The sequence below is a fragment of the Leucoraja erinacea genome, chromosome 21 (genome assembly GCF_028641065.1).
Source record: "Leucoraja erinacea ecotype New England chromosome 21, Leri_hhj_1, whole genome shotgun sequence".
In the NCBI taxonomy this organism is placed as follows: domain Eukaryota; kingdom Metazoa; phylum Chordata; class Chondrichthyes; order Rajiformes; family Rajidae; genus Leucoraja; species Leucoraja erinaceus.
In genome coordinates, this window is record NC_073397.1 from 19308272 (window position 1) to 19336195 (window position 27924).

General features: G+C 43.7%; 2 protein-coding genes across 5 annotated transcripts; both read left to right on the plus strand.

Moving 5' to 3' along the window:
* The first annotated feature begins 9403 nt into the window (after positions 1-9403).
* Positions 9404-10910, plus strand: abraa (actin binding Rho activating protein a). The gene has a single exon (XM_055652719.1). It carries the CDS (start codon positions 9557-9559, stop codon positions 10631-10633), a length of 1077 nt encoding a protein of 358 aa, XP_055508694.1. The 5' UTR covers positions 9404-9556; the 3' UTR covers positions 10634-10910.
* A 4096-nt stretch (positions 10911-15006) lies between these two features.
* On the plus strand, positions 15007-27581 carry timmdc1 (translocase of inner mitochondrial membrane domain containing 1). 4 transcript variants are annotated; one of them, XM_055652313.1, is made up of 8 exons: positions 15007-15103; positions 16167-16409; positions 17183-17348; positions 18528-18616; positions 20675-20742; positions 21508-21586; positions 22306-22416; positions 25380-27581. In XM_055652313.1, the coding sequence occupies exons 2-8, from the start codon at positions 16279-16281 to the stop codon at positions 25516-25518; spliced, it is 783 nt and encodes a 260-aa protein (XP_055508288.1). In that variant the 5' UTR covers positions 15007-15103; positions 16167-16278; the 3' UTR covers positions 25519-27581. The 4 variants fall into 4 exon arrangements, with proteins under 4 accessions (XP_055508288.1, XP_055508285.1, XP_055508287.1 ...); XM_055652310.1 differs by having other exon boundaries at positions 15083-15103; positions 16148-16409; positions 25380-27580; XM_055652312.1 differs by lacking the exon at positions 15007-15103 and adding an exon at positions 15310-15334.
* Positions 27582-27924: the final 343 nt, after the last annotated feature.

Consider the following 27924-nt stretch of genomic DNA (forward strand, 5'->3'; position numbering starts at 1 on the left):
TGTCCCATTGAGATCCTATCATTTTCATAACTGAAGGAAATTAAATCAGAATAATTGCAGCAACGTCCTCTGAGACTAGACGGTAAATTTAACCTGTCAAAGCCTTGGAAGAAGGACAAGCAACCTTGGGTTCACACTGCGACAGTGCGCTCCACATCTGGCTCTTGTGAATCACAGATGTGATTCTTGTACTGAGGTCCGTACACCAGCCCCACACATTTTATGGCCCTTTCACCGATAGATTCATGGGCGCCTTTTTTTTATCTCAAGAACGAGGAAACAATTGAAGAATTTAATCCACTCACCAATAAACATGCCACATCTCATAGCCAATTCTCCAGAACAGACCTGGAACCTCCTGAAGTCAAACATTAATTTGCACGGAGCTCCAAGTCAAACCCAAGAAAAAAATACAGCAATGTCTGAAACATTGGGTTGTTGTTTTTTTGAACACTTTTGACGATGTTGGTTTAAAAATAGCAGAAATGTTTAGTTTAGTTTATTGTCACGTGTATTGTGTTACAGTGGAAACCTTTTGTTGCGTGCTGTCATGTAAGAAATAAAGGCCTTTTCAGAATGAGTGAAGAATGATCCAATTGCATAACATGTGAAGGATTATTTGATTGCATAGAATAGAGTGAAGAACCATTTGATTGTTGTAGTATTACATGTGGAGAGTCATTTGTTTGCACTGGGATAACGTGTGAAGAACCATTGATTGTGTCGGATCTGGGGCAACCGTAGAAAACTCACGCTGTCACAGGGAGAACGTACAAACTCCGCACAGACAGCACCCGTAGTCGTGACCAAACCTAGGTCTTTGCCGCTGTGAGGCAGCAAGCTCTACCGCTGCACCACTTGGTCCAAACATTTCCTGCAACCAAACACAAATGTGTTGGAGGACGTCAGCGGGTCAGCAGCATGTGTGGGGGGACTGGACAGATGATATTTCAGCTCAGGACCCTTCTTCAAACTGATCTTTCTTCAATATATCCACTCTAGGACATCCAAAATCCAGGAAAGCTTAGAGGGATATGCAAGAAATGCAGGAAAATGGGACTAGCTTAGATGGAGCATCTTGTCAGCATAAACAGGTTGGGCTGAAGGGCCTGTTTCTGTGCTATGTGACTGTAACTTTATGAAAAGCTTGTTGCTGTGACTCTGTCACCATCTGCTGGTCAACTTGTTGAGAACCTAAGCCTGTCAGTTGTCTCAATGGATCGATGGTTCTTTATTGTCACATGAACATCAGCACAGAGAAATTCCTTTTTTTTCCTAACAGTTCAGCACAAACCTTACTATACATCAGCAGAATCATACCTAAGTACAAGAATGTTGGTATGGCAGATAGATTACATTGAGGCAGTACACAAGATACACCATAAACTGGTGAACAACTGATCAGAAAGTGCTTAAATCACTCAGCAGGTCAGGCAATATTTCTGGAGGACATGGAAAGGTGACATTTCGGGTCGGGACCCTTCTTCAGACTGATTGCAATGGTGGGGGGGCGGGACAACGCCTGGCAGGTGATAGTTGGATACAGGTGAGAGGTTTTTTTTTGACTGGTAATTGAATGGACAAAGGCTAGAGGTGAAACTAACCATTTTTCAAACTAATTGAAATAAGCTGTAAAAGAGAAGTGGGAACAAGACAAAACCTGGCCAAGTGATCAGTGGAGAAACTAGCAACTGTAGATGTTGGTTTACAAAAGAAGACACAAAGTGCTGGGGTAACACAGCTTTTCTCCACCCCCCCCCCCCCCCCCCCCCCCCCCCCACACCAATGAATTGTACAGTCATACAGAATGAAACAGACTCTTCTGCCCAACTTCCCATGCCAACCAAGATGTCCCATCGACACTAGCCCCACCTGCCCGTGTTTGGTCCATATCCTTCTAAACCCTTCCTATCCAAAATACATTGTGTGTCCAAATGTATTTTAAATGTTGTTATAGTGCATAAATCTGAAGACCATAAACGTCGTCTCTCCATTTCCTCCACAGATGCTACCCTGACCCCGCTAAATTACTCCAGCACTCATGTGCCTTTTTTTTTCATAAACCAGCATCTGCAGTTCCTTTTTTTTCACCTATCGCAGGCCAGGCTTTGTCCCACCTCCCGCACCTCTCTTTTCAAGCATCCCCCCACCTCCCCATTCGAATAAGTCTGGAGAAGGGTCCCGACCCAAGACATTGCCTGTCCATATCCATCCACAGATGCTGCCTGCCACAGCAAGTCCCTCCAGCAGTTTGTTTTCAAACATGTTAAATCGTGAGTCAGCTGAATATTTATCCAGATGCTTTATTGCGTATGAGGAGCCTGTGAATCATATAACATTATCCGTGAATCAATGTAGTCTGCCTGACACCAGAAACCATCATTTTATGCTTGCCTCCCCCCCTCCCAACACCTGTCAAATTATTCAGCAATCCCGTGCTAAAGACTTTCCATCACCCGCCAGCTCTGCGGGACATAAATAAACAGGTTTGCATTTTTAAGACTGACTTAAGTCGGTCAAAGAGGAGAAGGATTTCAGGAGTACACGGGGAGAAATACTGAGGAAGTCACATCGAAGGTGAATATCCGCCCAAAGATTCCTCACTCTCCGGAAATTCTTCCCGCTGCGAAAAAAAGTGGGATCAGCTCAATAGAAAATCTCAGCCTTTGTAGAAAGAAGGAATTGCAGATGCTGGTTCAACAAGGAAAGACACAAAGTGCTGGGAGTAACTAAGTGGGTTAGGCCGCATTTCTGGAGGAAATGGATAGGTGACGTATTGGGTCGGGTCCCTTCTTCAGACCCTATCCATGTTCTACATAGATGCTGCCTGACCAGTTGAGCTACTACAGCATTTTGTGTCTATCTTTGGTATAAACCACCATCTGCAGTTCCTTTTTATTTTTAAAAAACTGCAGGTGCTGGTTTACCAAGGGAAGACACAAAGTGCTGGAGTGATCTCTGGAGATCACGGATAGGTGATGTATCAGGACATGTCCCTATGGGACCCATCTTTGGACTGAAGGGACCCGACCTGAAACATGGCCTACCATGTTCTGCAGAGATGCTGCCTGACCCGCTGAGTTATTCCAGCACTTTGTGTGTTTCTCAACCCTTATACATGTTTCCAGACTGTAGAGTGAGCTATTAGAATGAAGAGACCTTTGTGGCCTATTTGATTGGTCCCAAGGTTCAGGAATGTGCTATCCACTGGCAATGATTATCTAACAACAGGCCAGGTTCAACGAATACAACAACAATAACTTGCATTTGTACAGTGCCCTTCACAAAATAAAATATCCCAAAGTGTAAGAGTCAGGATGACATGTTGCAGCTTTATAGGACTTTGGTTAGACCACATTTGGAGTATTGTGTGCAGTTCTGGTTGCCCCATTACAGGAAGGATGTTGAGGCATTGGACGGATTGCACAAGATGTTTACTGGAATGCTGCCTGGATTAGAGAATATTCGGTATAAGGAGAGGCGAAATTAAGCATAGACTCAACAACTGTTTCACCAAACACATGCGCCCATCCATGTTCCCCTGAGTTGCTACCACGCCTGCTGAGTTATTCCAGCGCTTTGTGTTCTTTTGTGTAAACTAGCATCTGCAGTTCCTTGTTTTTACACCATAACTCAATTTTCAATAGCATAAAGTGAAAAAAAAAACAACCTATGCAATTACATTTCCAGGCAAACATCCTGGAAATTTCCAGGTAAACTGCATAGATAGACACAAAGTGCTGGAGTAACTTAGTGGGTCAGGCAGCATTTCTGAAGAAAAAGGATGGGCAGTGTTTCGGATCAGGACCTCTCCTTAGACTGAAAGTAAGGGAAGGGGGTGGGGGAGTAACTCAGCAAGCCAGGCAGCATCTCTGGAGGTGGTTTTGGGTTGAAAACCTTCTTCAGACTGAGAGTCAGGTGAGAGGGAAACTAGAGGTATGAAAAGGTTCAGAACAAATTAGACCCGACACCGATGTCCGAGGAAAGGTGGAGCCCACAATGGTCCATTGTTGGCTGTGAAAGAGATGATATCGATATATGGATGTGAACAGTGGCCAACTGGTAAAACAACTAGGGTGGACTGCATCTTAAACTGCAAGCTCTATTGATAGTCAACACTGACTCCCATCCTTTCGTTTCGGATATCAATCAGAGTCCAAATCTTGTTTTTATTTTGAGAGCAGAGCTCTCTGGCAGAACGTTGGTCTCATAAATTAACAACACGCATTCTATGTAACTCTAGAGAGAGGTCAGTGCCCAGTCACCTCCCCGGGACATTGACTCAAATACTTGGATCAGTCTCCCTAAAATGCCCACCTGTTCACGGAAATCAGTCACCAGCGCACTTTTTAGTGTTAGCAAACACTTGCCTTATTTGGATAATCATAGAGTCATAAAATCATACAGCATGGAAACAGGCCGTTCAGTTCAGCTTGTCCATGCCGACCAAGATGCCCCATCTACGTTAGTCCAACTTGCCCGCGTTAGCCCATATCCTTCTAAACCTTGTGTAAGAAGGCTCTTGACCTGATACGTCACCTATTTATTTCCTCCAGAGATGCTGCCTGACCTGCTGAGTTACTCCACCAGTTTGTGCCTATTTTCACTCTAAACCTATCCATGAACCTGTCCAAATGTCTTTTAAATGCCTCAACTACTTCCTCTGGCAGCTCGTTCCATATACCCACCGCCCTCTGTCATTACCAAATCATTGCCCCTCAGGTTCCTGTTAAATCTTTCCCCTCTCACCTTAAACCTATGCCCTTCGGTTCTCGATTCCCCTACTTTGGGTAAAAGATTCTGTGCATTCACCTTATCTATTCTCCTCAAGATTTTGTGCGCCTCTATAAGATCGCCTCAAAGCTATGGCCTCCAGTCTTTGACTTCCACCATGGGGAAAAAGGTTCTGACTATCTACCCTATCTATACCTCTCATAATTTAATACACTTCTATCAGGTCTTCTCTCAGCCTTATATTATCTGGCTTGTTTCGGATAAGGCAATGGTGACTGCAGTGCATTGGCCTTACAGTGTTGGGGGATGTGCTGAGTTTGAAGGAGACTGGAAATGCCTCCCTTTGCATCTGTAATCTTCCCTACTCTGCCGGGTGGTTACAAGGAATTCTGAATTACAGAGTCCAACACAGCCCTGAGACCTTAACATTACCGCAGAGAAACAGCACGCTATTCTCAAATGCTGCCATTTACAAATTACTGATGACAGATGGACAAGGAGAATTAACTGTATTAGTTCCCCTGGCACAATTTAAAAGGAAAGGCAATCTATATTTACACTAAAATCACATTAGGAGTGAAATCAAAACTACTAGATTATCTACCAATTAAACATTCTCCATTGTCAGAATTTATTAAATATTTTACAGCTTTCTGTTTATAGATAGATATACAGACTATTGTGAGAAACTAGAAACTGCAGATACTGGTCTATACAAAAGACACAAAGTGCTGGTGTAACTCAGTGGGTCAGGCAAAATCTCTGGAGATCATGGATAGGTGACGTTTCGGGATGCGATGCATCTTCAGGTGTTGTAAAGGGGGGGGGGTGAAGGCTGGGAAAGAGGAGAGGTAGGACAAAGTGTGGCAGGTAATAGGTGGACATAGGCAAGGGCGGTTTGATAGGCAGATGGTAGTTGGAACAAAGGCCAGACATTAAAGCAGATGGCATGAGATTGACTGATTGGAGAGTTACGAGAGCTTAGGATGTATCAGTGTGGTTGGTTTACTATTTCATGTCTGTCAAGATACAGTGAAACACTTTGTTTTGCATTTTTTCCGGGCAAACCATACCATACATTAGTAGATCAAATAGTAAAACGTTGAAAATAAATGGAATGCAGAATATAGTTTGCAGTTACAAAGAAAGTGCAGATTTTTTTTTTAAAGTGCGAGGGTACAATGAGGTGGATTGGAAGATCATGTATTCATCCTTAGCTCAGGAGAGGTCTGTTTAAGTCTGATAACAGCACAGAAGAAACTGTTCCGCAATCTGCTGGTGCGTGATTTCAAATTTCCATATCTTGTCTGATATTTTGCCATTAGTGATTGATTTGCCACTGCTGAGACCAAGGGCTTGGTTCGGCAACTTGAGTGCCCAGAGCGAAAAAGACTACAAAAAGTAGTAAACACTGCCCAGTCCATCATTGATTCTGACCTCCCTACCATCGAGGGGATCTATCGCAGTCGCTGCCTCAAAAAGACTGGCAGCATCATCAAGGACCCACACCATCCTGGCCACACATTCATATCCCCACTACCTTCAGGTAGAAGGTACAGGAGCCTGAAGACGGCAACGTCCAGGTTCAGAAACAGCTTCTTCCCCACAGCCATCAGGCTAATGAACTCAACTCAAACAAAACTCTGAACATTAATAGCCCATTATCTGTTTATTTGCACTTCATCTGTTTTATTTATTCATGTGTGTATATATTTATACAATGGTATATGAACACACTGATCTGTTCTGTATTCATGCCTTCTATATTCTGTTGTGCTGAGGCAAAGCAAGAATTTAATTGTCCTATCTGGGACACATGGCAATAAACTCTCTTGAATCTTGAATATTACTGCCAATATTACTGCAAATAAACTGAATTTCAATAATGTCTAATTCAATTTGGTAAAGTCGGACAGTATGGATAGGTTCTAACATCCCATAGGGCACAAAGTTCTGAAGTAACTCAGCAGGTCAGGCAGCATCTCTGAAGAACGGGGATAGGTCCGGACCCTTCTTCAGGTGCTGAGTAACTCCAGCACTTTGTGTCATTCTATGTAAGCCAGCACCTGCAGTTCCTTGTTTCGATACACGTACTATGTCTCAGCAGTGGCAAATCAATCACTACTGGCGAAGAGCTTCATTATAACTTCACCAGGCACCAACATCTACTGAAGGCACTGCCCCTTTAAGGCTTGACATTTGTGGACATGATGTCAGAAGTTATGGGTCTGTTTACATGGAAGAAGTTGAATGGAACATGTGACACAGAGGACAGCAGAGTGTGTAATCTACTGTTGTGGATTAGTGCAGCAGAACACAGGAGACTGCACGCAGAGTACATCCACACCGAAATAACACACTGGTCATTCCAAAGTCATTTTACTCTATTATCTCCTGTTGCCTCATCACTGAATCATTCCCATTAAGCTTTCTGTGCCACACTGAGGTCACCGCAATCCCTGCGACTTACACTGTCCGCGCTGATCACTCCCATTGCCATGTATTGACCAAGAAACACAACGGTTCTATGATAGTATCTGAAGGAGCTGCTCCTCAAGTTTTGGCTGCATTTCAGCCACAAGCTCCTGACCTGTGGTCACCCAACTTGGAGGGGGGATTTCCTTGTCGGTTTGCTGCTGGACCTGGACAAGATTGCCATTCACAGATCAGGCATCGGGCAGTCGCCGGTGCTGCCCGAGTCGACTGCCTGCCCTTTTTCCGGACTTATGTCCATATGTCCCTGGAGAGGGTGCACACATTGTCCACAGGGACAATGGAGACCTTCAGTAGACGCTGGTCGTCACAGGGAGTTGCATGCATTGTGAAAAAGGATGACAATGTTGTAATGTGATGTCTGTTTGATTGGTGTTTGCAAATTGCCGGGCAGTTTCGATCTTTCCAATACCGTGTAACTGTGATAAATTGAAAATAAGCACCTTGTTAATGAGAAACAAATGGTTCGATGGTACTTTATTGTCACATGTACTTCTTCTTCTTCTTCTTGTGAATGAAACATAAATAAACTAAAGGAATAGTTAGATCTCAAGCCGGGTGTTGAGCAGCCAGGTTGTTGTCTCTGCGTCAATGTCTGCCAGGCCCTGAGCTCCATTTAGTGGGTGGTAGAGCGGGCACCCAGAGATGACATGGTTGTTCTGCTCCGCATTCACAGGCTGGGCTCAGTACAGTGAAAGTCTTTTTTTGCATACATTTCAATTGCAAGGGGCAGCACAATGGCACAGCAGTAGAGTTGCTGCCTTGCAGCGCCAGAGACCCAGGTTCAATCCTGACTATGGGTACTGTCTGTGTGGAGTATGTGTGTTATCCGTGTGCCCGTGTGGGTTTTCTCAGGGTGCTTCAGTTTCCTACCACATTCCAACGATTTGCCGGTTTGTAGGTTAATTGGCTTCTGTAAAATTGTGTAGGATAGAACTAATATATGGGTGATCATTGGTAGGCTCAGTCTCAGACTGAAGGGCCTGTTTCCACACTGTATCTCTAAACTAAACTAAATCAAACTTAACCATTTTACTGCTGCCTGAAGAAGGATCTTGACCCGAAACGTCACCTATTCTGCTGAGTTACTCCAGCACTTTGTGTCTTTTTTTTGTTATTAGATCCGAGAGTTGGCATTATCTGTCGGCCTGTCACTTTATTGCAGAATGCATTGGCTGGGTATATTGATGCAGAGTCTGCAGCAGGGTGACAGAGAGAGAGGGAGGGAGAGAGAGAGAGAGAGAGAGAGAGAGAGGGGGGGAGGGGTGGAGGGAGGGAGAGAGAGAGGGTTCGGAGATAGATAGGGTGAGAGAGGAGGATGGGAGCAAGTGAGAGGGAAAAAATAAAATAAATAGAGAGAAATATATAGAGAGTCGAGAAAACCAGACAGACATAAAGAGACAGAGACAGACAGAGGGAGGAAGACAGAAGGAGAGACGGGGAGAGAGTGAGATAGAGAGTGGAGAGAGAGGAAGACATAGAGATAGAAAACGCGACAGGCAGAGATAGATATAGGGTGATTTCACGGAAGGTCACTGGAGCGTAGATCCGCACCCACGTGACCGAAAATCTCAAGTGGAGGACATGCTAGACATCCGGTACATGTTAGTGGATGGGAAAACACGCACTTTCCCACCCATTAAAAACATAGAAAACGGCCAGTCAATAATGCCTTACTTTTGATGAAATTCAGCGAACAAACGCGATAATTCCCGATATTTTGGACCTTTAAATCTCCACGGCAAATGTCCGCTGTTCACTTCCGCTGGATTGGCACCTTCAGCTCCCTCTTTAATTTACCTTAGTTTCTATCTTTTTTTTTAACTGTAAATCTAGGTAGCTGTGCCTCACGGTCACCCCGACTGGCACAATAAATTGCAGATCAAAACCTGGCCGTTTTCTATGTTTTTAACGGGTGGGAAAGTGTGTGTTTTCCCATCCACTAACATGTACCGGATGTCTAGCATGTCCTCCACTTGAGATTTTCGGTCACGTGGGTGCGGATCTACGCTCCAGTGACCTTTTGTGAAATCACCCTATATGAGAGAGAGATATAGATATATGAGAGATGGAGAGATAGAGACGGAGAGAGAGGGGGGTGGGGGGGAGAGAGGGAGAGTGGAGACCGATCTAGGAATGAGGGAGTGGACATGTGCGGGCGCCAGTCTGAACCAAGCACTTGTCCTGAAGCTGGAATGCCACATACATTTCAAAATACCTCCTAGACAGGACGCTATATAAAGCGCCTGAGAGCGGCCCCGGGGAGCAGAGAGTCGAGGCTTACTTTCCCCTTTCCCTCGCTGTCAGTGTACGGGTGAACACTTAAAGAATGAACGCTGAGGCCAGGTTTCCCAGAGCCGTCAGTAAAGCTGTCAGGAGGTTTCGGTGCGTCTCTATGGTGAACAGCCTGGCTAGAAACTGGCAGAAGTGGGCAAATGAACACACGGACAGGCAGAAAACACAACCGATCGGCTGGCAGCCCAGCAGCTCCGCCGAGGAAGATAATGTCAAGTGTTGCCCGTGTGTGACCGAGATGCAGACAGCGGGCCAGCCGCAGCTCAAACCAAAAAGCAGCTCCAACGGGGAAGGTGTGGTGTCCGTTAAAGAACCCATGGCATCTCAGGAGATTGGGCCGTCCATCAGGACTCTTCCCGTTGTTAAAACCGTGGGCGGCGGCAGGAAGACCGTGAAAAGCAACGAGCTGGTGACTATGATGACCGGGCGCTTCAACCAGCCGGCATTGGAGGATGCACCGAAGCCTTTTCTGGGAGACAGGTCCCCAACCCGAAGGCGTCTTCGCCTCAGCAAGGCGTCAGAGAGTGGCGAGAGTTGGGCGACAGCAGAGAGGGAAGGCAAGGAGCCGATGGCCAACGGAAGAGAGAAGAGGAAAGAGGGGAATGATGAAGAAGCGTGCGAGGGTAAAGATGGAGGAGATGACAGGGTGAAGAGGAAAAGGTTGGTCCAAAAGGTCCATGTGGGCACGATGGGAGATCTGAGGAGCACTTGGCTAAGGTGGGCTGAGGATCACATCGAGAAGCAAAAACTCAACCCCTTCAGTGAGGACTTTGATTATGATTACGCCATGACCTTCCGTCTGAAGAAAGGAGATCGAGGCTATGGGCGGCCCAAGGAAGGGAGCAAGTCGGCGGAGAGGGGCGAGAGAGCCCAGAAACACGTCCGCAGGGAAATTGACGAACTGTGCTACATCATTAGTGACCTGGGCGCTCAAGGCAAGGACGGGAAGACCATAGTCACCTTCGGCCAGCTCTTCGACAGATATGTCACCATCTCGGATAAAGTGGTTGGCATTTTGATGAGGGCGCGGAAACATGGGTTGGTGGACTTCCCGGGAGAAATGTTATGGCAGGGTCAAGATGACCATGTCCTCATCACCCTCCTGGATTAACAGCTGGATCCACATAGCTAGAATCCGGTCAAGAATGACTCTTAATGAAGCGCGGCAGAGATTTTCATTCTTATTCTACTTCTTTCAAAGTGAAAGTGTATGTACAGCATCTCCTCAGAGCAGAGACTGTTGCAGTATATTTTGTACATATTTTTCGACCAAAGTTAGCATTTCAGGATTTCGATGTTGGCGATGTGATTGAATATGTATCGATGTGATTGAAATGTGATTGAATATGTATCGTGCGCAAGGTTTTAATAAAGATTTGATATTGGTATCGGCTTATTAGTGTCACGTGTACCGAGGTCCAGTGAAAAGCTTTTATTTGCGAGCTATCCAGTCAAATAATACTGTACATGGGTACAGTCAATTCAAAAGCAAGTACAACATGTAGCGTAAAGAGAATGTGTAGGAATGAACTTACAGTTGCTGGTTTACACCCGAACATGACATAAAATGCTGGGGTAACTCAGCGGGTCAGGCAGCATCGCTGGAGTAAAAGCTGAAGAAGACTGAAGACTGAAGAATGGTCTCGACCCCAAAAGGCACCAATTCCCTTTCTCCGGAGATGCTGCCTGACTCGCTGAGTGACTTCGAAATGTTGTGTCTATTTTCAGTGCAAAGAGAATGATTGGGAAGAAAAGGGTGCTTGATCGTGTAGGAAGGCGCAAAGTACTGGAGTAATTATGCCCCTGTCCCACTTAGGAGACCTGAACGGAAACCTCTGGAGACTTTGCGCCCCACCCAAGGTTTCCGTGCGGTTCCCGGAGGTTGCAGGTGGTTGCCGGAGGTTGCAGGTAGTGGAAGCAGGTAGGGAAATTGACAAAAACCTCCGGGAACCGCACAGAAACCTTGGGTGGGGTGCAAAGTCTCCAGAGGTTTCCGTTCAGGTTTCCTAAGTGGGACAGGGGCATAAATATTCTCAGCGGGTCAGGTAACATATTTGGAGAGCATGGATACATCCACCACTCTCTGCAATATATTGCGGTTTGGACAGGGCTGTTCCCAAACCAAGCTGCGATACATGTAGCTAATAAAACGAAAGATCGGAAAGCTCTTCAAAATAAAGGTTGTTGAATCTTGAGCATCCACCTCAGTGCGCTGATGAATTCACCTGTTTAATCTCAGTTTGCTGTTTGAACTGATTGTTGGATTGTTATGTCACATTGTCTGGAAATATTATATTTGAATCATTCACGGGGAATGAGCACTCTGAAGAAGGATCCCGACCCAACGTCACCTATCCGTGTCCTCCAGATATTGCCTGACACGCTGAGTTACTCCAGCACTTTGTGCGTTCTATCAGAGACAAACTCCTCATTGGTCAGCGATAACAAATTAAGTAAACCTGGATCTATTAATAAGAAGTAGAAACAAAAAACACTGCAGATGCTTGTTTCCAGAAAAAGACACAAAGTGCTGGAGTAACTCAGTGGGTCAGGCAGTATCTCAAGAGGAAATGTTTCAGGTCGATGCCCGAATAATCCTGTTCAGAACCTGGTCGAAGATTCACAGAGAAAACAGGATTCATAGAGACCTGAACAAGGGTCTTGACCCGAAACGTCACCTGTCCGTCTTCTCCAGAGATGCTGCCCGTCCCACTGAGTTGCTGCAGCACTTTGTGTCCTTTTGAGCACTCTTCACGTGTGTGCCTTCCTAGTTAAAGTCAGCCACCAATGTCGTTGCACATGCACCCGAAAATACAAAGTGCGGGAGTCACTCAGCAAGTCAGGCTGCATCACTGGAGGGAATGGACAGGCGATGTTCCCCGGGTTGGGACTCTTCTTCAGACTGATGGAGTCTTATACAATTTGTCACACTCACCTTGCCTCTATCTACATCTGTTTATATTCTTCCTATTTTAGTTTAGTTTAGTTTGGACATACAGCATGGAAACAGACCTTTTTGCCCACTGAAACTACGCCGACCAGCAATCACCCGTACACTAGCTCTATCTTACACACTCGGGACGATTTATATAAGCCAATTAACCTACAAACCCACATGTCTTTGAGACGTGGGAGGAAAATGGAGCACCTGGAGGAAACAGGGAGAACGTACAAACTGCATACAGACGGCACTCAAGGTCAGGATCAAACCTGGGTCTCTGGTGCTGACAGCAACTCTTGTGCTGCACTATCGCACCGCCCTTAATTTTAATTCCTTGTTGAAACTTGATGTTCAATCTGCTTCCATTTCCTTTCAGGTAATGCAATCCAGAGCACAACTCACTACAGAATGCATTTTGTTACATATCTTCTCTGCTTTCTCTTCACCTTACCAACACCTCTTACCAATATAATTGGGCTCCCTGTAACATTTTCTACCAAACCCTTAGATTTTGTTTCTAGTTATTTATTTCATCTCTCTTTCACGGCTTTAAGAAGAACTAGCTCAGATTCTACACATTTCCAAAGCCCATATTGCTGGTACCATCTGTTAAATCTTCTCTACATCCTCTTCAATACCTTCATCTCTGTTGCAAGTGAGGTGCCTGGAACTAAACAAAATATAATGTCAGATGGCACAAGATACAAAGGGTTAACAGTAAGTAACATGAGATTCAGGAACCGCTACTTCCCCGCTGTTATCAGACTACTGAACAGTCCTATCATGAATTAAGGAGCAATCTGATCTCCTAACTAACCTCACAACAACCCTAGCACCTTTTGCAATCTGCGCTTTCTCTGTAGCTATAACGCTATATTCTGCACTTTGGTTAAGGTATAACATAATACAGAAAACATTATAAGCCCAGGTTGTATCCGGTGCATTTAAATTGTGCAGGAACACCTCACTCCACGCCTGCCCTCTCCCCGTCCCCATCCTAATCCCCCTGCTCTCTCTCCCCCCCCCCTAACCACACACCCCCCCCCCTCCCCCGCTCTAACCTGTTGCTCCACATTTCTGTCCAGATTCTCTCTCCCTTTATTCATTCCTCTGCTAATTCCTTAACCACATCCTCCCCCCTGCTTCTTTTTATTTCTGACCAGCACCTGCTTCACTTAATATTGATATCTATTTTTAGTCAGACACATGCGTACGTACAGATAGAACAAAACATATCCATTTCAGACGGGACTAACTATGTAGCTGGTACTTTTCCTCCTTAACTCTCTTGCTCGCGTGCTCTCTCTCTCTCTCTTTCGTTTTTATTTAGGTTTATTATCATCACATGTACCAAGGTACAGTGGAAACTTTGTTTTGCATGCTGTCCAGTCCATATCAGGTAATACCCTACATAAGTACGATCAGACCAAACATCAGCGACCCACACCACCCTGGCCATACACTCATTTAACTCCAGCCACCGGGAGGAGCCTGAAAACTGTAACGTCCAGGTTCAGGAGCAGCTTCTTCCCTACAACTATCAGGCTATACACACTACAATCTCCAAATAGGCTCTGAACTACATAGACTTGGAGCGATTGTTTTTTACTTTGCACTATTATTGTTTGTTTGCTTGTTTGTTTGATATATAAATATACTGTACTGAACTTTTTTGTTGTTGTACATTATTGGTTTTACAGATTACTATGTTTATGTATCTGTTGTGTTGCTGCAAGTAAAAATTTCATTATTCTGTTTTGGGACATATGACAATAAAGCACTCTTGACTCGTACCATCACTGTCTCAACACATCCCACTACTCCTGATCCCCCAGCCCCACACTCCACATACAATGATTCACCACCACCGTGGCCATGCTCTCATTTCACAAAATGTATCAGACACTGTCCATCAGGCACTGACCTCCCCACCATCAAAGGGATCTGTAGGAGGTGCTGCCTCAAAAAAAGCAGCCAGCAAAGACTCACAACACACTGGGCATGCTCCAATTTCACTGCCATTGGGAAGAAGGTACAGGAGCCTAAAATCCATGATCAAAGGTTATGGGGATAAGGCAGGAGAATGGGGTTGAAAGGGAGAGATAGATCAGCCATGATTGAATGGCAGAGTAGACTCGATGGCCTGTATAATTCTGCACCTATGTCTTATGAACCTATGGTCTTAAAGTGCTCAGAAGCTACCATGGAACAGGGTTAGTGGGGAAGGATGGAGGTAGCGGGAGAGAGGAAGCGGGGTCGCTGTGGGAGGTAATTCCCAGTGGAAGGCTCATCATCTTTTGCATTAGGTCTCAGGTGTGGGGGGTATTGCATGCAACCCAGCTGTGAGACAACCGTAGATATAGCCACAAAATGCTAGAGTAACTCAGCGGATGGTGCAGATATCTCTGAAGAACATGCATAGGTGTTTGCATCTTTGGAGAAAGTGGATGGGTTCTCCAGAGATGCTGCCCGCCCCGCTGAGTTACTCCAGCACCTTATGACCTTCCCAATACATCTCCAGCGGGAAGAGGACGCATGCGCGCTTTATAAATGGACTACAATTCCCATGATGCCACGTTCCCCGAGTCTGCTCAGCGGCGAGTTGAGGCCTGGTCCAGAATTCAAGGGCGCCCGCCCTCGGTAAAGGCCAAATATATAATGTTTAAGAGGGAACTGCAGATGCTGGAGAATCGAAGGTTACACAGATAAGCTGGAGAAACTCAGCGGGTGCAGCAGCATCTATGGAGCGAAGGAGGGTCTGAAGAAGGGTTTCGGCCCGAAACGTTGCCTATTTCCTTCGCTCCATAGATGCTGCTGCACCCGCTGAGTTTCTCCAGCTTTTCTGTGTAACCGCCAAATATATAATCTTTGGTAAAGGCTGCTCCTGGCTTCCTGAACACCGGTCTCCGGGGCGCGTCTCCTGCCTGGGGAAGGGGGAATGTGTTCATAATCTGTTGGCCGTCTGTGCTGTCATTGATGCCCGGGAACGAAAGCAGGACCGGCCCGGAGCCGCCAATGTCACCGGGGGAGGGGGCGTGAGGGAGCGAGGATGATGAAGGGAGGATGAGGTGATGGAGAGAGGTGGGAGGAGAAGAGAGGGAGGGTGATAGAGGGGGGAGGAGGTATGAAGAGGGTGGAAAATAGTGAGGAAGGAGGGAAATAGTGAGGAGGAGGAGGGAGGGTGATGGGATGAGGGAGGGGTGATGGGGTGAGGAGAGAAGGGGCAGGGAGAGGTGGAGAGGGAGGAGGAGCAGGGGGGGGGGGGGGGGGGGGGGATGGGATGGGTAATGAGGAGATAAGGAGTGAAAGGAAATGAGAGAGAAAGGTCCAGAAGGAGGGGGCCAAGATGGTGAAGACGGGGTGTCAGGGGAGCATGGTCAATGATGGAGGAAGGCAAGGGGCAGGGGTCAGTCGAGGAATCACGAGGGCAAGGGCAGGGAAAGAGCCGGAGGGGTAAGAGGTTGGTGTAGGAATGGTTTATGGCAAAGATTAAAGATTATAATTTTTGGTTTATGGGTAAAAGTGTGGGGAGGAGAGGGTGCAGGGACAACGGTGTGGGTGTTTGGAAATTATAAGTGAGTATTATAATATTCCAGTAGTCAGGGCATTGAGCAATTGGTATTGCTACGAGAACCTGGTTGTTGAAACAAATGATGGAGTTTGGTTTGTATTGTTGATTTACAGTGAACTCTTGCATCTACAGCTGAATGCAGAGCAATTGTGGCAGACCGAGAAACCATCAGACCTCCAACCTGCCTCTGTGCTGCAGAATTGCCAGGTGACAGGCATTTATACACAACTTCTGCTTCTGCAAAATGTTTCGCTTTCCTCGGCTCTATGCTGCAGACGATATGGGAAGCCAAGCTGAGAAACTTCCTAAATTTATTGGTAGTCCCCAGGTCCCTGAGACAGGATGGAACAGACTGCGGGAGCTGTTTGATCGAGAGTAAGTATGAATCCAATCAATTTTTGTCTGGAGTAAGCCTTGCAAAATGTAGTCTTTTTGACAAATAATCATAGCAGATAAAGAGCACAAAGTGCTGGAGTGTGCATCGGTCAACATCTCTGGAGAACAGACTGAAGAAGGGTTCTTATCCATATTTTCCAGAGGTATGTAGGAAAGAACTGCAGATGCTGATTGCACCGAAGAAAGACACAAAATGCTGGAGTAACTCAGCTGGACGGGCAACATCTCTGGAGAGAAGGAATGGGTGACGTCTCGGGTTGAGACCCTTCTTCAGACACTCCAGAGATGCTGCCTGATCTGCTGTTACTCCAACACTGTGTCTTATTTTTGTAAACCAGTATCTGTAATACCTTGTGTCTACATCGACAGAAGCATTATGTGAATGTAATAATTGAGCAAAAGGTAACTGAGAGATGGAATAAGGATCCTTTATGATTACCTGGACTGTCTCAATCTTTTGAACTTTCAAAATATTGAAAAAAGTGGATGCAACAGGTGGAGCAGTGGCGCAGCGGGTGGAGTTGCTGTCTCACACCGCAGGAGACCCAGATTCAATCCTGACCTCGGGTGCTACCTATTTTGGAGTTTGCATGTTCTCCTTGTGATCGTGTGGGTTTTCCTTCAGGTCCACCAGTTTCCTCCCATATCCCAGATGTGGATTTGTAGGTTAATTGGCCCTCTGTAAATTGTCCCTAGTGTGCAGGGAGTGGATGAAAAAGTGGGATAACTGAATATGAATATTGTGCCTGCAGCGAGATGAAGAATTATCCTGAGGAACTAATCAATATTTGGAAGAGCACCCTTGTGGCAGGAATAGTTGGGATGATGTATGGTGGAATTCCCGCTGCCCGACATGCTAGAACCCGTTACATCGAGCAGAGTCAGGCTGAGGTCTACAGGAATCGCTTGGAAGCCGTGGTGAGTATTAGATTACACAGTACGAAAGCAAGCCCTTCGGCCCACTGAGCATCCACTTGCATTAAAACTACCCTGCTCTCATTGTCTTTCTCCCCATGTTCTCACCAAGTATCCTAGTGGAATGCATCACATCTTCGTTTGCCAATTGTCCTGCCCAAGTCTGCGATAAATTGTAGAGAGCTGTGGACATAGCGCAGTCCATCACACAAACCAACAAGGCCAGCAACATAATCAAGGACCAGTCTAACCACGGTCACTCCCTCTTCTCCCTTCTTCCATCAGGCAAGGGGTACAGAATTGTGAAAACGCATACCTCCAGATTCAGAGACCGTTTCTTCCCAGCTGTTAGGCAACTGAGAACGGACCTGACCTACCATCTAGCTCATTGGAGAACCTTGGACTATCTTTAATCGGTCTTTTCTGGACTTTACCTTGGACTAAATATTATTCCCTTATCCTGTAACTGTACACTGTGGGCAGTTCAATTGTAATAATGTACAGTCTTTTTGCTGGCTCGATAGCAACAAAAGGCTTTTCACTGTGCCTCGGCACAGGTCACAATAATCTGAATTAAACTAAAGCGAAGGATGTATTTCTGATCTTCCAGTCTACCTCTTTGCATCCCTTGCCCTTTTTCTGCACTTTTCAGTAGCTGTAACATTAAATTCTGCACTTTGTTTTCTTTCTCATTTTACCGGTTGTACTTGTGTATAGGTTGATTGTACTATGGTAATAATTTTCCTGGAAAGAACACAAAACAATGTTTTTCACTATGTTATTGCACGTAGTGAGCGGCATTGTGGCACAGTGGTAGAGCGGCCTCGCAGCACCAGAGACCTGAGTTCGATCCTGACCGAGTGCTGTCTGGACAGAGCTTTTACGTTCTCCCTGTGATCGCATGGGTTTTCTCTGCGTGCCTCGGTTTCCTCACACATTCTAAAGACTTACAGGTTTGTAGGTTAATTGGCTTCTGTTAATTGTCCCTAGGGTGTAGAAAAGAACGGGATGATTGTTAGTTGGTGTGGGCTCGGTGGGCTAAATAAACTGTTTCCGTGCTGCATCGCTAAGCTAAACTAAACGTGACAATAATAATTGATGCGAGTAGCGACCAACTGTGTAGCTTGTGTGAATGAGCAACTATTTGCCTGCGTCAATGCTGCTTATTCTCTCATCCATCAGAGGTCGGCGCAGGACGCTGCCATCAGAGGCTTTGTCCGTTATGGATGGCGATGGAGCTGGCGTGTGGCTGCCTTTGTCACCATTTTTAAGTAAGTGAAATGTTTAGTCGGTGTTATAACACATAAGCTAAAGGTTTATAGCTCTTGGAACCATTATCATACATCTGGAGGAAATCTGAGAATTTAGTTATCATTAAACTGGGAAGTCAACAAAACACCGCTTGGAAAGTGATAGAAGAACAGATTGTTGGAAGAACTCAGCGGGTCAGGCGGATTCTGAGGTGGGAATACCCTCCACTGCATCCCAGCACAGATACTGCTTGGCTTGCTGAGTTTAATTTAGTTTAGCGATACAGCGTGGAAAGAGGGCCTTTAGCCCACTGACTCCAGGCCAACCATCAATCATCCATTCCCACTTTCGAATCCATTCTTTACTCAGGGTAATTTACAGAGGGCCAATTAACCCACACACCCACACGTCTTTGGCATGTGGAGGAAACCGGAGCACCCGGAGGAAACCCACGTATTCATAGGCAGAAAGTGCAAATTCCACACGGACAGCACCTGAGGTCAGGATTGAATCAGGGTCTCTGCAACTGTGAGGCAGCGGCTCTACCAGCTGCGCCACTATGCCACCTAAAATTGGAGTTTCTCCGGCAGTTCATTTTTTCCTCAAAATGTCAGCATGTGCTGTCTTTCATCTCGAAGGTGATTAAGTATTTTTCAAGATATCATAAATTTGAGAATATGAACATTTCTGTCCTCAAGACCATAAATTGATAAATTAACAATCTCAAACAGATTAAATACACTCATAACTGTTTCTTGACAGCCCATTTTTTGAACAGTTTTTCCATAATACATGCTGAAATTCTTGATAAGTGGCTATTTCTTTGCTAAGTATTTTGTTTTTAAATTAGTAGTTCGAATAGCAAGCTGAAAGGTTGTAGTACAAATACTGAAAATGGAAAATAGTTTAGTTTAGTTTATTGTCACGGGTACGGAGGTACAGTGAAAAGCTTTTTGTTGCCTGCTATCCAGTCTGCGGAAGGACTATACATAATTACAATCGAGCCACCCATAGTGTACAGATACAGGATAAAGGGAATTGCGTATGTCCAATTAAAGATAGACCAAGGGTAGATTGAACAAATTTGTTTTTGCTTCCAGACAGATAAAAGTAGATACGCATTAATATAATCTGTGAAGATAGTCACAAAATACTGGAGTAACTCAGCGGGTCAGGCAGCATCTCTGGAGTAAAGGAATAGGTGATGTTTCGGGTCGAGACCATCGGACCTCATGAAGGGTCTTGATCCAAAACATCACCTATTCTTTTTCCCAGAGATGCTGCCTGATCCGCCGAGTTACTCCAGGATTCTGTGTCTTAGCTTTGGGGTAAACCAGCATCATAAGGAGGTAATTACATAAAAGAATTATAAGTGGCGGAGAAATTATGAATGGAATGACATTTAGTTTTTGACGAGATTTCTCCCCTGGGATCATTGGTGACATTATATCATGAAGATATTGTCTCTTTAATTCTACCTGTTATCTTAGTTGTAAGACATTTTTTACCCAAAGAGCTGGTATTTGGATACCTTTTTCAGACATTTAGGAACATACTTCAAAGATCGTGGGCACAGCTCAAAGTACAATTCATTGGGGGCAGGAGATAAAAAGTTAAGATTAGACATAAATAATGTAATAGAAGCAAAAGATGTTGTAAAAATGGTGCAAGCAGAAAATAATATTTAAAGTGAGGGCAAGAGATGTGATTCATACACCAGTAGTAGTACTCTTGGGAGATGCTATCAGTGATTCAGTTGAAGAGTACAATGGTGCTTTTATTGTCATTGGTATGAATGCACAGTAAAATTATTTCCTTACGTACAGTCCAGTAGAGTATTGCCATACCCAAGCACATCCCTGGTTAGCAAAATTGATAGAAATAGTCCCCTGAGCCCGTTTTGGCGCCATTATCAAAGTTCAGTCCGTGCTCTAGTTGGTTGAAGGTTGCCTATTCTAGGCAAGCCCCAGGCTGCTGCAGGTCTTGCGTAATCATGTGTACAATTGTACTTTTGTTTTCAGGGCACTTTGATGATTTATTTTTGTTCATTCTTAATTTGCTTTTCTTTCCCCAAACAGTACAGTTAGCACTGGTCTATCTGTGTATCGTGATCAAAATCTCCTGAGATACTATTCTGTAGCTGGAGGTGAGAATCTGCTTACAGTTCCATTATTTAAACCATGGGATCTCACTTTTTTTTCTTCATTAATTGTAATTAATGTTTTATATTATTTTTAAGTGCTGTGATTTCTTTCATGAGTTATGCATTGCAACCGATTTGAGTAAATACATTTCTTGTGAATTCCTTATGGGATTTGCCTGTTATATTTTGCCATTTGGTTTAAGTTTATTATTGTCAAGTGTACCAAGGTACAGCAAAATGCTTTGATTTGTGTGCTATCCAATCAAAGCAGATAATACTATACAAAATAGAATCAAGGCAAACTCAAGTACAAGTGGCACAGCCAACAGAGCTGCTGCCTCGCAGCACCAGAGACCCGGGTCCAAACCTGACCTCAGGTGCTGCCTTTGTGTAGTTTGGATGTTCTCCCTGTGTTTGCCTTTCGGTTTCCTCCGGGTGCTTCGGTTTCCTTGCACACCCCAAAGACATGCGGGTTTGTAGGTTAATCGGCTCTCTGTAAATCTCCCCTGGTGTGTAAGAAATGGATGAGAAACTGGCAATACATTGAACTAGTGTGAACAGGTGATCGATGGTCGGCATGGACTCGGTGGGCCAAAGGGCCTGTTTCCATGCGGTTCCAAAGGTTCCTGTCTCCATATGAGCAAAACTGTTCAGAACCAGAATCCATTCACGCTGAGCACATCTCAAAGAATGACGTTTTGTTTTATTTATCATTTGCAAGCTACATTGTTACAATAAGATAATGTAAAACGCATCCTTCATGTTTAGCGATCACAGGAGGAGTATTCCGGATGTCTCTTGGACTGGGTGGATTTGTGGCAGGAACAGTCATTGGAGCAATAATGGGGTGAGTCAACAAATGCTTCAATGAAGATGAATTGTAAAGTTCTGTAATTTATAACTCCCTCAAAAACTCTTGGAGATTAAGAACAAGGGAGGAATTCAGCCCTTCGTAACTACCTCACGTGGCATAGTAGCACAGCAGTAGAGTTGCTGCCTTACAGCGCCAGAGACCCTGGTTTGATCCTACAGGTGCTGTTTGTACAGAGTTTGTACATTCTCCCTGTAACCGCATGGGTTTTCTCCGGGTGTTCTGGTTTCCTCTTACATTCTAAGGCGACAGGTTTATGGGTTAATTGGCTTCTGTAAATAGTTCCCAATGTGTAGGATAGTGTTAGTGTACGGGGTGATCGCCGGTCGGCATGGACTCAATGGGCCAAGCGACCTGTTTCCACGCTGCATCTCTAAAGTATAAAGAGTCCACGCTGCCCAATGAATGCATATTCACACTCGTTCTGTGTTATCCCACCTTCTTATCCACGCCCTGCACATTGAAGACAATTTACAAAGGGCCAATTAACCTACAAACTGGCATATCTTAGAGATAAGTTTCAAAGTGATGAATTCTGATTATATTTTTACCTGATTTGCAATTTGTTGTTTTGTAAAAGAGCTTAAAGATTGAGGCACCCAAAACTAGAGAAAAACCAGCAAGGTCACTAGTCTAGCTGCATGAGATTTTTGATGTTGATTGTGTATTGTCCATCCATGTTACTCATCTTCCAGGGTTCCAGCTGGGGCTCTGATTGTGGCAGCACAGAAAGCTAATGGGGAGACTCTGCGGGAGAAGAAGCGTAGGGAGCGCCAAGAAACGTACGAACTTAAGTTGGAAGAATGGTAAGAAATTATAGCCTTGTGATCTCCGATATTAGAATAACATAGTCATAGATTCATACAGCTTGGCAACAGGCTCTTTGGCCCAACTTGCCCTTTGGTCATGATGCCCCATTCACACTAGTCCCACCTGCTTGCATTTGGCCCATAACGCTCTAAACCTTTCCTTTCCATGTACCTGTCCAAATGTCTTTTAAATATTTAGTTTATTATTGTCACATGTACACAGGTACAACAAAAATCACTGAATGGACTTCTCTGCCCATTCTCCTAACCTGTCCAAGTCCTTCTGCAGGTTCCTTGCTTCCACTACACTGCCTGCCCCTCCACCAATCTTAGCATCATCTGCAAACTTGGCCACAAAATCTTCAATCCCCTTATCCAAATCATTAATATACTCAATTAATATAATCAGTAAAGTATCAAATATACTGAAATTGGTTATATTTGCCGATGATACGAATATTTTTTGTTCCGGTGGCAATTTGAAGCAGCTTTTGGAAGTCATCACATCAGAAATGAATAAATTAAAACAGTGGTTTGATGTCAACAAATTGTCTCTAAATTTAAGCAAAACAAAGATTATGCTATTTGGAAAACATAAAATAAACCCTCAAGTACAATTGAAAATAGATAACATAAGTATAGAAAGAGTATATGAAAATAAATTTCTTGGTGTGATCTTAGACCACAAAATCTGCTGGAAACCACATATAAACCACGTCAAAGCAAAACTGGCAAAGTCTATAGCAATATTGGGAAAATCAAGACACATTCTGGACCACAAATCATTACATACTTTGTATAATACACTCATATTGCCATATCTGAGTTACTGTGTGGAGATATGGGGTAACACCTACAAAACCAACCTACAGCCTTTATGCACATTACAAAAAAGAGCAATAAGAATTATCAATAACGTTGGATATCTTGAACATACCAGTTTATTATTCTTAAAGTCACATACACTGAAGTTCACCGATCTGGTTAAATTTAAGACTGCGCAAATCATGTACAAAGCAAGAAATAATTTACTTCCAAGAAATATACAAAAACTGTTTATGGAAAGACAGGGTGGGTATAATTTGAGAGGGGAACATAATTTAAAAAAACTCAATGTCAGAACAACTCTTAAAAGTATGTGCATAGCAATCTGTGGTGTGAATTTGTGGAATGGTCTGGAACAGGAGATAAAACTTAGCACAAGCATAATTCAGTTTAAAAAGATGTACAAAAACACTTGTTTAAAAGGATATTGGGATGAGGATAGGTGATTGTGATATTTGTTATACTGATTGTATTGGGAAGGGTGATTATAGAGTGATGTGTTGTATATATGACTAAGACACTATAGTATTTGCGGGTTTTTTCTTTTATTTTTCTTTTTTTTTTTTTTTTCTTTTTTGTATGGCTTTGTAAATATTTGATTAGTGTTCAAATGTAAATAATTTGGTGTACATATAGTGGCTGGTGTACATATGGTGTACATATAGCTGCTAAATTTGTATGAGATAATTACAAGCAGTTGAATAAGGGTGGGAATTAATAAGCTTTGGCTTCTTCCTGCTCCTTTTCGGACACATATGATTTCATTTATTTATAGATATTGTTTATGCCACTTTATAAATATTTGTGCTTTGTTTTTTGTATGCTGTTTCACATTTGCTTTTTATTATTTTATTCTGTCCGAAATAAAGAACTAATAAATAAATAAATAAATAAATAAATAAATACAACCTGACAAGAAGCAGCCCCAGCACCGACCCTTGCGGAACTCCACTAGTCACTGGCAGCCAACATGAAAAAACACCTTTTATTGCAACTCTTTAGCCTTCTGCCATCCAGCCAACCTGCTATCCATCATCTTCCCTAGTAGCTAGTATAGCACCGTATCGAAGGCCTTCTGTAAATCTAGGTAAATAACATCTACAGCCTCCCCTTTGTTTGTCCAGCTATTAACTTCCTCAAGGAATTCCAGCAGATTCGTCAGGCAAGATCTTCCCTTCACAAAACGATGCTGACTTCGGTCTATTTTATCGTAAACTTCTAAGTACTGCGTAACCTCATCCTTTATAATTGACTGTAAAATTTTACCAACCACCGAATTCAAGTTTCCGCTCTTCTGCTTTGCTCCCTTCCTGTACGGCGGGGTGATATTTGCAATTTTCCAATCTTCAGGAACCATTCCTAACTAGTGATTCTTGAAATACCACAACTAATGCCTCCACAATCTCTGTGGCCACCTCCTTCAGAACCTTGGGGTGCAGTCCAGGTGGCTTATTCACGCTCGGACCCTTCAGCTTTCCTAGCACCTTCTCCTTAGTAATCGCCACTACACTAACTTCCACCCCCTGACTCTCTAGGATTGCAGGCACACTTCTGGTGTCTTCCACTGTGAAGACATGCAAAAAGGTTATTCAATTCCTCTGCCATTTCTTGATTTCCTGTGTAGAGATTATAGAGAGGTGTGTAGACAGTGGTTGAAAAAAATGGGATAACATAGAACTCAGTTGAACGGGTGATCGATGGTCAGCATGGGCTGTAGGGCATGTTTTCATGCTGCATCTCTAAACTAAATGGAACTCTGTTCAGCACCAGAATTCATTCACACTAAGCACAAGGCTCAAAGAATGGTTTTGTTTTATTCTTCATTACAAGCTACGTTGTTACAACGAGCTAACATGAAACGTGCCCTTCATGCTTCCACCTATTACTTTCATTCAATCAATTAATTCAGTCCACACTTACAGTACCTGAGCTCAGGATCGAACCTGGCGTGCTGGAGCTGTGAGGCAGTAGCTCTGTAGCTCTAAGTACAATTTGTACTTGTGTGCTGCCCTGTAAAATAATTATTTTCTCACTAAAAACTCCAAGGTGCTTGCTTGTGAATTTTTTGTCATTAGTTTCATTGCTGTGGAGATGTTATTGTGACTTGTCTTAAATTAATTAAATTTTCTCCCCAGGAGAGCCAGGCTTGAAGTGACAGACAGTTTAGTTTATGAAATTGCCGACAGCGAATCAATGGAAAATGATTTGGAAAAATTAGAAGAGTTATTGAAGCGGCCCAGAAATCCCGGTTCATCTGTTCAAGAGGAAAGTTGACTCTATTGAAGAATTAAGAGGAGAGTTTGAATGGATCATACCAAATTCAAAAGGCTTTTCAGAAAGCTATTGAATGTATTCAAGGCACTACACTTGAGAAATTTTTTACTTGATCTAGGACAGTGAATGTGAAGTAAGCCTCCACACTGGACTTAAACCGACAGATAACTCAGATTTATCACCCATGATTATGGATGTACTGGACTATGGATTATGGGTATACTGTGAAGATCTACAGTACTCTCTGCTGTGTATAGTTTAGAGATGCAACATGGAAACAGACCCTTCACCCTACCAAAACCACGTTAACCATTGATCACCCGTTTACTCTAGTTCTATGTTATCCCACTTTCTCATCCACTTCCTACGCCTACAAACCCACACGTCTTTGGGCTGTGGGAGGAAACCGAAGCACCCAGAGGAGACCCACATGGTCACTAGGGGAACGTGCAAACAGGCAACACCCAAGGTCTGGATCAAACCCGGGGCTCTGGCGGTGGTTTAGGCCCTACCAGCTGCACTACTTTGTGGCTCTGTACCTTGCAGCTTAACGGTTGATAGGAAATACTGGTTTAGTACTCATCAAAGAGTATGTAATGGTACCTGTCACTTGCCTTTCATGAGAAACCAGTCACCATGTCTCAATCATTTCCCTCAAAGGTATAACCAAGATGGATCAGTGCACTGTCACTCCTGAATACCACCTCACCAGTTAGATGGGAATCTGCATGGCCTGATTTGTTCCCTATTCATCTGCCCCATCTACTATATCCACGTATCACTTGCCAGGTTTTGTCCTGCCCCCAACGCTCTTCCAGGTTTCTCCCCCGTGATACAATCAGTCTGAAGAATGGTAAGGACTCGAAATGTTGCCTATTCACATTCTCCAGCGATGCTGCTTGACCCACTGAGTTAACCCAGCACCTTTTTTTTTGTAAACCAACATCTGCAGTTCCTTGTGTGCCCAGATTAAAGTAGTGTGCTTAAATAGAATATTGTAGAAATTTGTATGAGATCCTGTCTTGTGGGATCCTGTCTTTTTAAAACCTATGTTGTACCACATTTTGATCTTAGCATAAAATGTCACCAGTGGAAAGAATGTCTAAATTGAAATGTGTTTTCTTCAAAATATGATAACAAGGAACTACAGATGCTGGTGTATACCAATGATAGACACAAAATGCTGAAGTAACTCAGTAGGTCAGGTAGGATTCCTGGAGAACATTGATGGACGACGTTTCGACCTGAACATCATCTACCTATGTTCTCCAGAGATGCTGCCTGAACTGCTGAGTTACTCCAGCACTTTGTGGCATTTTGTACGTTAACCAGCATCTGCAGTTCTTTGTTTTTATAACTTACTCCAGCATTTTGTGTCCTATCTTTTGTGTTTTCTTCAAACCTGGTCAATGAAAGCTAAATTCATCAATGTGATTTGTCATCAGACTAAAGTTCTGTAGGTACCATATTACAGCAAAGGGATAGCATCAGATCAGGGAATGCTTTTGAGATAGTGAATCACTTTTATTTTTGGAATTTGGAATATCTACTGCAATCATGTTATTGTATTGAGTGATGTAATTTTGTGGGGGATTTAATTATTTACAAGAAGCAGCCAATATACATTCATCAAGGTATAAACAGCGCCATGAAAATGACCAGATAATTTGTTCAATAATTTGATATTAGCCCCATGTTGTAGGGAATGAGTCTTCTGCTCAGCAGGGTGAATATTTACAATCAATGCAACACTCAATTAGATTTTAGTCTGAACAAAAGTCCTGACCTGCAACATTGCCTTTCCTGCTAAGTTACTTCAGCACTTTGTGTCCTTTTTTTGTAAACTAGCATCTACAGTTCCTTGTATCTATGTGATATTGGAATGCAAGACTACATTTTTATTCTCCATTTTCTGGAGTGGGCCACGATTGCTAGCTCTCTAAGTTAGATCTCCAGAATAGTATTAATGAGTGAAAACTGTATGAATTTTGATATATTGTGCCAGTAGTTGATAATTTAATGCCTTCAATAAAGAATGTTCTTTTAATAGCTTTGCTCCTTTAATCAGTTTTTGCAAAAAAGACAGTATTAAATTGCCTGGAACACCACACCTGTGAATGTACCACATTGATGAAAAATGATCAGGAGTATGTTTTTATATTTTAATTAATTGTTCTGAAATGTTAAAAATTCATAAACAGGGAAGGACAATGCTGAACATCCAATGTGCCCTAGTAGGCGGGACATTAGTCGGGGTACCAATGATAGGCGGACTCTGTCATGATTGACGTTCCGTCCAATGAATGAGTGCACAGTGATAACTTCTCTAAAGCAGGAACCAAAATCCCAAAACCCTAATCCTGAAAGATTGCAGTTGCTTCTGTGCAAAATGAAGGATGAATGTAT